The sequence below is a fragment of the Carcharhinus amblyrhynchos genome, chromosome 2, assembly GCF_965287045.1.
Source record: "Carcharhinus amblyrhynchos chromosome 2, sCarAmb.v2.hapA, whole genome shotgun sequence".
In the NCBI taxonomy this organism is placed as follows: domain Eukaryota; kingdom Metazoa; phylum Chordata; class Chondrichthyes; order Carcharhiniformes; family Carcharhinidae; genus Carcharhinus; species Carcharhinus amblyrhynchos.
This window is the reverse complement of record NC_137325.1, coordinates 137835637-137848459: the sequence shown is the minus strand read 5'-3', so window position 1 is coordinate 137848459 and position 12823 is coordinate 137835637. Positions and strand designations below refer to the sequence as shown.

Sequence of the window (12823 nt, the reverse complement as noted above, 5' to 3'; positions counted from 1 at the left end):
AAAGACAGACTTGACTTTCAGACTTGTGAACTGCAAATAAACCAGTTAGTTAAACCACCTGTAAAATAAAACCTTACAAAGGTAATTGTCACTTTATGCATTTTTAGTTATCTCAATAGGTTGCAATTGATTATCTTTATGGTATAACAAAATGTGCCCTACCACCTATCTTTCTACTGAAAGCTGATCAACTTTAAGTCTTTCACTCAGAGGGTGGTGGATGTGTGGAATCGGCTGCCGTCGGTGGTGGTGGAGGCAAATTTGACAGGGTCTTTGAAGAGACTTCTGGATGAGTACATGGGACTTAACAGGATTGAGGGTTACAGGTAAGCCTCGTAGGTACAGATACGATCGGCACAACTTGTGGGCCGAAGGGACTGTTTGTGCTGTAGTTTTTCTATGTTCTGACTTCAAATGTAACGTCAGGGTTGAAGTCACATGTGCACTGCTAGTTATGAAATTCTTCTTACTTGAAATTTTTAGCATAACTATTATAAATGGGTTAATATTTCCAATAAAACAGTGGGCAAAATAACCCAACAGTAACTAGCTCATGTAATTACTAATTATTATGAAGTATGATTTTATTATTTTTCCTTTGCTTTGATTCATGCTGAACCATTGTAATTGTAACTGCGTGAGTCGGAGGAAAATGTACCATTAACAAACAGAAATATTTCTTTCCAATATTCCATTTCTCTGCTGATATATATATAGGGATCAATAATCAACAAACTGGCTTACAAACAAGCACAATATTAAACCCAACTCTAGATGACTAATTTCAGACACTATTTTTTCCACTCACTTTGTTCCCCTTTCTTTGCAGGTTTTGGTTTTAGTCATGTTTCTCCTTTTGCTTTGGGATGGTCATTCTGCATTTGCAGCTAGCTTCTCAACAGTGTTTTCTTCACTTGCCCCATTACCATTCCATTTGGTCCTGCACCAGCAATTTTTTTGTCAATTGATCTTCCCTATCTTCCACCCTACCCTTCCCTTTTGTATTCTTCCCTTTCATTTGCTTAAAAACAACCACTAACCTAACAGTTTTAATGAAAGAGAATTGACCTGAAAAATCAATTCTGTTTCTCTCTCCACAAATGCTGCTTGATCCACAGAGTACTTCCAGCATTTTCCATTTTACTTGATTTATAGCATTAATACAGTTTTCCTTTCACCTAGAAGACCTCAATTTTCTAACTCTTGGTCACTATTTTGTACCCACGTTTGCCACGAGTGCAAAGAGTAACATGGGTGCAAAATGTTGCAAGATTCGGAAAATGTGAATCCCTTGTTCTCTAAGGAAGGGGAGAGTTTCCTGTTTTTTCCATCGGAGATTGGGTACCCCCAATCTCCAGATTGCCGGTTGCTGGCTTCTCCCAGTCCTGACCCATTTGTGAGGGCTGTGTCTCAAGATTTTTTTCTCCACAGCAGGCTGGATTTCTGGACAGAAAAGCTGACTTTGCAATCTGTGAGCTGCGAGTCAGATTTCTCCTTTCAACTGGCACTATGTGCATAAAATGGAAAATTACACCCCTAATTTTTTAATACAATTGTCATTACTTTAATCCTACTAATTTCTTTAAAAACACTTTTATTTAAACTGATATTTTGACTTTTCATCTTTGTACAGGTGATCATTATATCTGCAACAAAAAAGAACCAGATACTATTCCAAATAGGCATTTTGTGGCACAGAACTTGAGTATTGCTGAAAAAAAGAGACATGCCATCAATACCTTTTGTCTTGTACTCATCGGGATAGCTCACAAGAATTTTCCAGTTGCAATGGGGAACAATAATTTATGCTGCATGAAAAGTGAGTGCCGATTGGTTGGAAAGTAGACTCTTTTTGATGGGGGCATGCCATGGAGAATGCAGCATGAAACAGTTAACTGCTCAGCTTTATATACGAGCAAAAGAGTGGCACAATAGTTAGCACTGCTGCCTCACAGTGCCAGAGACCTGTGTTCAATTCCTGGCTTGGGTCACTATCTGTGCAGTCTGCACGTTCTCACTGTGTCCGTATGGATTTCCTCCAGGTGCTGCGATGTCCTCCCACAGTCCAAAAGATGTGCTGGTTAGGTGCATTGGCCATGCTAAATTCTCCCTCAGTGCACTTGAACAGGTGCCGGAATGTGGCAATTAAGGAATTTTCACAGTAACTTCATTACAGTGTTAATGTAAGCCTACTTGATTGATGAGGGTAGAGCAGTGGATGTTGTCTGCATGGACTTCAGTAAGGTCTTTGACAAGGTCCCTCATGGCAGACTGGTGCAGGAGGTGAAGTTGCATGGGATCAGAGGTGAGCTGGCAAGATGGATACAAAACTGGCTCGGTCAAAGAAGAGAGAGTAGCAGTGGAAGAGTGTGGTTCTGAATATAGGGTTGTGACAAGTGGTGTTCCTCAGAGATCAGTGCTGGGACCTTTGCTGTTTGTAATACATATAAATGATTTGGAGGAAAATGTAACTGGATTGATTAGTAAGTTTGCAGTTGACACAAAGGTTGGTGGATTTGCAGATAGCGATGAGGACCATCAGAGCACACAGCAGGGTATAGATCAGTTGGAGGCTTGGGCAGAAATATGGCAGATGGAGTTTAATTTGGACAAGTGTGAGGTAATGCATTTGGAAGGTCTAATACAGATAGGAAATATACAGTAAATGGCAGGACCCTTAAGAGTATTGATAGGCAAAGGGATCTGGGTGTACAGGTACTCAGATCACTGAAAGTGGCAAGCAGGTGGAGAAAGTAGTCAAGAAGGCTTACGGCATTCTTGTCTTCATCGGCTTAGATACTGAGTTTAAAAACTGGCAAGTCATGTTGACGCTTTATAGAATCTTAGTGAGGCCGTACTTGGAATATAGTGTTCAATTCTGGTCGCCACACTACCAGAAAGATGTGGAGGCTTTGGAAAGGGTACAGAAAAGATTTATCAGGATGTTGCCTGGTATGGTGGGCATTAGCTATGAGGAGAGGTTGGCAAAACTTGGTTTGTTCTCACTGGAGCGACTGAGGTTGAACATAGAACATAGAACATAGAACACTACAGCACAAACAGGCCCTTTGGCCCACAAGTTGCGCCGATCACATCATCACCTACCAACCTACAGACCTATCTATAACCCTCAATCTCATTAAACCCCATATACTCATCCAGAAGTCTTTTAAAAGACCCCAGCGAGTTCGCCTCCACCACCACTGACGGCAGCCGATTCCATTCACTCACCACCCTCTGAGTGAAAAACTTACCCCTAACATCACTTCTGAACCTCCCTCCCCGCACCTTAAATCTGTGTCCTCTCGTAGCGACCATTGAGGGGAGGTTGAGGGGAGACTTAATAGAAGTCTACAAGATTATGAGCGGTATGGACAGAATGGATAGTCAGAAGCTTTTCCCAGGGTGGAACAGTCAATTACTAGGGGGTATAGGTTTAAGGTGTGAGGGGCAAGTTTTAAAAGAGATGTACGGGGCAGAGTTTTTATGCAGAGAGTGGTGGGTGCCTGGAACTCATTGCCACGGGAGGTATTGGAAGCAGATATGGGAGTGACTTTTAAGGGCATCTTGACAAGTACATGAATGAGAAAGGAATAGAGGGATATGGTCCCCAGAAGCGTAGGGGGTTTTAGTTAAATCAGACAGCATGGTCGGTGCAAGCTTGGAGGGGCGAAGGGCCTGTTCCTGTGCTGTAATTTTCTTTGTTCTTTGTACTTGAGACATTAACAAATAAACCTTAAACATTAAACACTGTGGATTCTGGAATCTGAAACAAAAACTGAAAATGCTGGAGAATCTCAGCTAGTCTGACAGCATCTGTAGAAAGAGAATAGAGCCAATGGGATTTTCCTGCATTGCTTGATGCAAGACCAGAAAATCCTGCCAGAGGTCAACAGACCTTCCCACTGTCCACCCATTGACTGTTCCAATTCCTGTGGGAGGAAGGGCAGTAGAATTCTGGTGAATGTTTCGAATCTGGATGACCTTTCATCAGAGCTGCCAGCAAAGCGGGTGTTCGAGGGAGGGGGCGGGGGATAGCAGGAGATCTCCCAATTCATTGGGAGATTGGGCGCCTACACAGTGACACTCCAACAGCTCAGCAGCTGGCTTCACTGGTGAGCTTAAAATCCATACTCCCCTCCCCCCCCGGCCTTTCAATATTTCCTCAAAACTAAAATTCCTCTGTATTTGCAGGGAAAAAAATTGGAGAAATGAAGGGACTGAAAACAGACTAACTTGCAGGATTTGATGCTCTATTTTCCTTAATTAAAAAAGGGGTGTATGGGGTGTCAAGGAGGGGTAGTATCTGTGGTGGGGGAACATGTTGCGTACTTTTCAGGGCAGTTTGTCCACCCTTTATCCCCATCCGGCACTCAACTCTCACCTGTGGCTCCCCGTTGCTGTTTACATACAACAGCGGCCATACCCCAGGCAACGGCTTTGACAAGCTGGCTAAACCAGGTGAGGGTAGCCAACAGGTCTCAACCCTTGGTGAGATAGGGAGATGTCTATCCCAGCATGTGAAGACAGACTCCGGCGGATTGAGTGGACAGGACCAATGGAAGGTCCAACAGTCAAGAAGGCAGTCTCTGCAAGCGTCATGGAATGCAAAGAGCAGGACAAGATACAGAAGACATGTCTTCTGTGATCTGGTCATCCACTGTGCCTAATTCCATCTCCAGCCATCTTAACTCTTATCTTGCCACTGGATCCCCAGATGGGAATTGAGAAGAGACAGTGAGGCTGATGCTGCACAACTCTCCCTCACTTTAATCCAAATCAAGCCCTTGTCCCGACACCATCATCATCATCATCGTCCTGTGAAATCCTGTGGTGATGAGTGAGCGATGAAGCAGCAGGTGCAGATACACTGGGAGCTGTAGTCATGGACTTGCACACGGGTGTGTCAGGTCTAATGGTCATTTTCCAACGACTGAAGCAGCAGTGAAACTTGGCGTCTACCTGGGCGACTGAGCAGTCCTCTTCAGGAACACACTGCTCACCTCTGTAGAATGAGGAAGGGATAGAAAACGCACCCTAAACATTGCCTGCTTCACTATACCCTAGCCAGTTTACTGCGGCTGACAGGCATCCCATCTTGCGGTCAAACAAAGAAAATAAAACACAAGGTGACACTGCTCACCATTAGCACTTGGAACGTGCGCACATTTTTGGACAAGCCTACAGCAGACAGACCAGAGAGAAGAAAAGCCTTAGTCGCCAGAAAGCTTGCAAGATATAACATTGACATTGCAGCCCTGAGTGAAACTCGTCTTGCCAACGTAGGTCAGTTGACTGAAACTGGAGGTGGATACACTTTTTTCTGAAGCGGTCACAGCAGCGATGAGCGTTGTGATGCTGGAGTTGGATTTGTTGTCAGGAGTCACCTTGTTCGGAAACTTGCTAGTCTACCCAAGGGTGCCAATGACCAGTTATGATATTATAGCTTCCGCTACAGAACAGAAGTCAAGCCACCCTGATCAGCGCCTATGCCCCCAACAATGAACAATCTGGACAAGATGAACTAGACACCCTATGAAGAACTAGACGCCCTACTATCAGCAGTGAGCAGTACCAATAAGCTGATCGTGCTTGGTAATTTCAATGAAAGAGTAGGGTGTAACTGCAATCTAGCAGGGAGTCATTGGGAGGCATGGAGTGGGCAAGTGTAACGGTAAAGGCCTACTCTTAATGAAGAACTGTGCAGCACACAACCTTCTCATCACCAACACAACCTTCTGTCTGCCTACCCATAACAAGACCTCCTGGATGCTCTAAGCATTGGCATCTTATCGACTATGTCATTGTCAGGAGAAAAGACAGGCAGGATGTCAGAGTGACCAAGGCCATACGTGATGCTGACTGCTGGACAGACCACAGGCTCATTATCTCCAAAATGAGGCTCTGCATTAGACCCAAGGGGTGACCATAAGAAAGCAAGGTTATGAAAAGAATCAGTGAGGCCAAGCTAAAGAACCCCAGCATAGTTTTAGCACTGGCTGAAGATTTAGAAATCAAACTTGCTGACCTATACCTCGCAGCCAGCGCTGGGGACGACTGGGAATGCTTCAAGGATGCTGTCCATTCATCTGCACTGAAGATGCTTGGGCCCTTTACCCGCAAGCAGCATGACTGGTTCGATGAGAATGATGAGGAGATACGGGCTCTACTTGTTGAAAAGCACCATCTTCATCGGGCCTGTCAGAATGACCCATCATCAGCTGCCAAGAAAAATGTTTTTACCAGTGCTTGCTGGACAATCCAGAATAAACTGCGTAAAATGCAGGATGCCTGACTGAGAGCCAAGGCAGATGAAATACAGGGATACACTGACAGAAACGACTTGAAACGGTTCTATGAAGCCCTCAACACTCTCTATGGACCTCAATCTCTCAGGAGCTCCCCCCTCCTGAGTACAGATGGTACAACTCTCATTACAAAGAGGGCTCAGATCCTGTAGAGATGGGCTGAACACTTTGAAGCCGTCCTCAACTGACCGTCATCTATTAACAATGAGGCAATAGACAGGATTCCCCAGGTTGATATCAACAGCGTCATGGATGACCCACCAGTAGTAGCCGAAGTCACGAAAGCTGTCAGCTAGCTATCCATTGTCAAAGCCCCAGGGGCAGATGCCATACCCACAGAGATCTACAAAACTGCTGGTCCTGTACTTATCGAGAAGCTCACTGCGTTGTTCCAGTCCTTTTGGAAGCAAGGATCCATTCCTCAGGAACTCAAAGATGCTTCCAACGTACATGTCAACAAGAGGAAGGGCAATTGGCAAGTATGCAACAATCACCACGGAATCTCGCTGCTCTCCATCACAGGAAAAACCCTCGCAAGAGTCCTGCTAAATCGTCTAGTCACTCATCTGGAGCTGGGCCTGCGTCCAGAGTCACAGTGTGGCTTCCGCAAAGGTTGCAGGGCTACTGACATGATTTTTGCTGCACGCCAACTTCAGGAGAAGTGTCATGTGCAGAATCGCGAGCTCCAAACAACCTTTGTTGACCTCACGAAGCCTTCGACACTGTAAGCCGACAAGGCCTGTGGAGGATCATGTCAAAGTTCAGCTGCCGCCCCAAATTCATTCAGATAGTACACCAGTTCCAAGGTGGCATGATGGCCAGAGTACTGGATGACAGATAATCCTCTGAGGCATTCCCAGTCAGCAATGGCGTCAAATAGGGCTGTGCGCTCGCACCCACACTGTTCAGCATGATGTTTACAGCCTTGCTGAATGATGCCTTCCAGGACAGTGTTGCTGGAATCAGCCTCAGGTACAGAGTGGATGGGAAACTCTTCAACCTGAGGAGACTTCAAGCTATTAACAAAGTGAAGGAGACTGTTCTGAGAGACTTCCGCTTTGCTGATGACTGCGTCCTGTGTACTGGCTCAGAGCCAGAGATGCAAATCAGTACGGACAAATTTTCCTTGGCTTGTGACAACTTTGGACTCATCATCAACATTAAAAAGACCGAAGTCATGCACCAGCCTGCTCCTTATGTATTGTACACAGAACCCCTAATTGCAATCAAAGGGCAGAAACTACAGGCAGTGGACCAGTTCACTTACCTTGGCAGCACCCGCTCCCAAGTAGTGACTATTGATACAGAAGTTAACTGCAGAATAGCAAAGGCAAGTTCTGCTTTTGGTAGACTGCGCTCCACTGTATGGGAATGTCGAAGAATCAGCCCAGCAACAAAACTGAAGGTCTACAGCACAGTGGTACTCACTACCCTCCTGTATGCCTGTGAAACGTGGACTGTGTATGGAAGGCATGCAGTCCAACACAATCATTTCCACATGACTTGTCTTCACAGAATATTATGCATCAGATGGCAAGACAAAGTACCAGACACTCAAGTTCTCTCTAGAGCAAGTCTACCATCAGTCCACACACTGCTGATGAGAGCGCAGACCTGGCGGGCAGGTCATGTCATCTGTATGCCAGATGAGCGTGTACCCAAGCAGCTCCTTTTTGGGGAACTCTCTGCTGGAAGATGCTCACATGGAGGGCAGAAAAAACATCACAAAGACACACTCAAGGCGTCCCTGAAGTCACTTGACATAGACATGACCACCTGGGAAACACTGGCACAAAACTGCCCTACCTGGCGCTGCCTCATCCACAAGGGCTGTCAAGCTTACGAAGCAAGGTGCATTGCTGAAGCAGAACTTAAGCGCGAGCTGTGCAAGTCCACAGCCACCAGCGCAACAACTACAGTGCCTACACAAGTCTGTACAATATGTGCCTGGACATTCTGTGCCTGAATTGGCCTGATCAGTAATCTTCGGACACACTGCATCCAGCCTCAAAATGACTAATGGTGTCGGGGTCCTCATCGACGACAATGGACGAACAACAACAACAATTAAAAAGGGGATCTGTTCAGATAGTGAATGCACTGGTTATGAATTTCTAAAATTCTGTAAATACCAGAATGTTTGCAGTGGATTCTTTTTGTTTGTGCTTGGTATTGGCAAGGCCAGGCTTTATTGTCCATCCCTAATTGCCCTCGAGAAGGTGGTAGTGAGCTACCTTCTTGAACCACTGCAGTTTATTTGGTGCAATGCTCCTAGATAAGGAGTTCCAGGATTTTGACACAGCAATGGATGAAGTAATGATGATACTTTTCCAAGTCAGGATGCTGTGCAACTTGGACAGGGATTTTGGCAGAAAAGTAGAAAGGGAAATTATTTCTTAAATGGAAACAAAATTAAAAATGTGCCTGGGCAGACAAATCTGGATGTCTATGCTCAGTATGCAGTTGCAGCATGTAATCAAAAAGGCAAATGGGATGTTGGCATTTATTGCAAAGGGACTGGAGTATAAAAGTAAAGAAGTGTTGTTGAAATTGTATAGAATGCTGCTGAGGCCAGATCTGGAGTACTGCATCCAGCTTTGGGCTCCTTATTTGAGGAAGGATGTGGTGGCATCAGAGGCAAGTCAGATTGATTCCGGGAATGAAAGGGTTGACATATGAGGTGAGATTAAACTGTTTGTGCTCATCCTCGCTGGAGTTTAGAAGGACGAGAGAGGATCTGATTGAAGTGTATACAAAGTTTTAAAAGGGATTGATAAAGTAAATATAAACCAAGGGGATTAGCGGGTTCCACGCTGGGCATTACAGCCTCCACGCATCTCTGGGGCCAGGATTTCAGGAAATCAGTGTGAAGCTGATTTCTATATTGAAATCCTCATTTGAGTATCATTAGCAGGCCCAGGTCTGTCTGGGTCTGCTGGTGTTCCCCCCTACCCCCTCCTCCAGCAGTGGTTCACTCCAGCAAGGTTTATAACAGCTAGGAGCTGGTGGCCTGAACCCGCTGGAGTGAAGGGTGGCCAAGGAGACCCCCCTGGAGGTAAGGGGGTGGTGCCTCCTGGACAATGCCAGTCTGGCAGTGCCAGCCCACCCCCTGGCACTGCCCCCAGGGCAATATGGCAATGCCCAAGGGGCACCTTTGTATTGGGGGGGGAAGGGGGGGGGAACTGCTGAGGGAGGGTGGACATCTGGAGACATTGGGGAGGCCGGTGACCGGGGTTTGGGAGGTTGTACAGCTAGTGATGCGGGCAGGGTTGCAGGGCTGGCCAGCGATTGGGAGGGTGGCAGTGCGCTGCTACTGCACATGGGCCAATCACTGCAATGGTAGCTTGGTGCATGTGCAGTAGCTTGCTCTGTGCCATGCTGCTGTCCTCTCCTGTGGGAATAGGTCCTGCCCTCTCATTTTCAGCGTGAATCTCCCTGAGGCACTCTGCAGTACTCAGAGTTGGGAGATTCATTTTGAAAATCCCACTAAAAAGAACCAGGGTGAGTTACTGCAGGTTTTACATGAATTCAACACTATGTTTTGAAGAGAAGCCCGGCCCATATACTTTCTCTTAAGGGGCAATCTAGAACAAGAGTATTACAGGTATAGGTTGAAAGCAGTAGATTTAAAACTCAGATGAGAAGGAACTACTTTGTGGAAAGGGTGGTGAATTTGTGGAACTTGCTGCCTCATAGTGCGGTGGAGTTTGAATCATTGAATGATTCCAAGAAGGATTTAGGTATATTTCTAATTTAAAAAAAGGGTAAAGGGATATGGGGAAGAGGTGGGGAAGTGGATTTGAGACCAAGCAGTGATGAGCCATGATCTGATCGAATGGCAAAGCAGGCTGGAAGGCTGAATTTGCATATTTCTGCTCCTAATTCCTATGTTCCTGTGAATTTGCAGGTGATGATGTTTCCATTTGTTTGCTGCCCTTGTGTTCTGGGTAGCAGAGTTTGAGGGTTTGAAAGATGATGTTGAAGAAAGAAGGTAGCTCAGGTAACACTGTTATTCAAAAAGGGAGGGAAACTGCAGGCCAGTTAGCCTGAGGTAAGTGGGTGGTAAAATGCTGGATTCTGTTTGGCATGGCAAAGATTCACTAGATTGGTTCAGTGGCTGTCCTATGATAACAGGCTGAGTAGCTTGGGCCTATATTCTTTGGAGTTTAGAAAAATTAATAGTGATCTCATTGAAACATGAAGGATTCTGAAGGGGTTTTACACGCTAGCGGTTTTACTCTGAGCGGCTGTTTCTTATGTCTGGGTAAGCTAGAACACCAGGCCACAGCCTAATCATTTAGGACTGAGATGAAGGGAAAGCCCTTGAGGGCTGTGGATCATTGGATCCTCCTTCATTCGGTATATTCAAGGCCAGAAAAGGCAGTTTTCTGATCTCTTAGGGATATGGCAAATAAGTAGGAAAGTGGTGTTGAGACAGGAGATCAACCATGATTGTACTGAAAGGCGGAGCAAGCTTGGGGACTGTATGGTCTATGCACGTTTCTAATTATTATGTAAACAGTCAGGCAATCCAAGAACACCAACTAGTCTCCAATGGATTATAACATAAGAATTTAAACATTTCTATTATCAGGCTGTTCACTCAAATCTCTTAAAAACTTTTAAACAATGTCATTCATCAATCTTACATCATTTAATTGATGTCAACATCTAGCAGCTTACCTATAACAGTTAATTTTGCTGATGTAATGGCATCCCTTGAAGCAAACGTTATTTCTCCAGAATGATTAAGTTGGGCATTATTCAGAATGAGTTTGTGAGTGTTCTTCTCTGTCTTTGTTTCCCAATGTTCATCTGAATGAATATCAGTTTCATTCAGATACCAGTTCACCTCAGTGGGAGGGACCACTTCACTCAGTACACATTCAAATTCAGCATCATTACCTTGGACCACTTCAGTATTGCTCAAAGTCTTCAAAATGTTAACATGCCACCCTACACAGAAGAAATATATAAATATAAGGCATACACACCAAACACAGCAACAAATATCAAATCAGTCAGATTTCAAGTATAAGCTATTTTAGTTTAACCAATCACAGGAAAGGAATGTAGAGTTATAAAACATTTATAACCAATACCTTGACAACTGTATATAGAAAGCATAAAATATTTTTTCCTCTCTATTGTTGTAATAACTGAAGATAAATTAATTTAAATTAATTTTGAAGGACAAGTTTCCTTTTGATTACTTGGAGAAAATTTTATAACAAGGACATCACAATATTCTTTTACCTTTAACAGTTAAATAGGCTGATGACATGGCATTTCCAGATACAAAGGTTACTCGACAGCTGTCTGAGGGAATTAAGTTCTTTAAGAGTAACAGATGTCGTTTTCCAGCTTCTAGGATTGCCATTTCTACATTTTCAGACTGTGAAATGGGAATGTCATCCATCAACCACTTGTAATCGTGTAACTCTGGCCTGGCCAAGTGGCACTCAAACAAAGCTTCACCACCTTCTGACGTATCTACATTTTCCAGCCCTTCGACAATATCGGGTTGCTTTGCTGATTGAAAAAGATATAAATACCTCTGTGACTCATAATGCTTTAATGTTAAACTTTTTAGGTCATTCTTTTATTCCTCAAAGTGAGGGATATCCAAGTTTAGAAATAAAACAAAGAGCAATTTTAGTGCTATGATAAAATACTCCTAGGTTAGGTACAGCATGATTAGATACAGAATTGAACCCTTCTAGTCTGCCCAGCAACATACTCTCACCCTCAGAAAAAAAATGTTCCTTAACAAGTAAGCTATTTTCTACTTCATGTAAAAACCTGGAATTAAAAGTCTAATGACTCCAGATCCACAGCAAGATCGTCAATTATTAAATGCCTGTTGACCCTGCAAAGTTCTCCTTACTAACATCTGGGGACTTGTGCCAAAATTGGGAGAGCTGTCACACAGAGTAGTCAAACAATGGCTTGACATAATTATACTCATGGAATCAAACCTTACTGATAGTGTTCCAGACACCATCATCACCCTCTCTGGGTGTATCCTGTCCCACCAGCAGAACAGACCCAGCAGAAATGGTGGCACAGTGGTGTACAGTCAAGAGGGAATTGCCTTGGGAATCCTCGACATTGACAATGGACCCCATTACATATGATAGCATCAGGTCAAACACAGGAATAGAAACCTCCTGCTGATTACTATAAACCACCACTCCTCAACTGATCAATCAGTATGCCTCTGTGTTGAACACCTCTTGGAGGATACAGTATTGATACCATGACCACTGCACAGCCCTTGTGGAGACAAAGTCCTGACTTCACAATGAGGATACTCTTCATCAAGTTGTGTGTCGTGACCACTGTGTTAAATGGGATAGATTTTGAACAGATCCAACAATTCAAGACTGGGCATACTGAGGCGCTTTAGGCCATCAGCAGCAGCAAAACTGTACTCAACCACATCTGCAACCTCATGGCCTGGCATGTCCCCCACTCATTACTGTCAAGCCATGGGATCCCTAGTTCAATGAAGT

The 12823-nt window shown here is 44.5% G+C and overlaps 1 protein-coding gene across 1 annotated transcript in view; it reads right to left on the bottom strand.

Moving 5' to 3' along the window:
- Positions 1–12823, bottom strand: part of obscnb (obscurin, cytoskeletal calmodulin and titin-interacting RhoGEF b) — a 696366-nt gene that overhangs the window by 215439 nt on the left and 468104 nt on the right. The window contains exons 71-72 of the mRNA XM_080214757.1: positions 11565–11840; positions 10992–11264 (exon numbers count right to left, since the gene is read on the bottom strand). Coding sequence (XP_080070883.1) covers positions 10992–11264; positions 11565–11840 — 549 coding nt within the window. The remainder of the gene's footprint in view (positions 1–10991; positions 11265–11564; positions 11841–12823) is intronic.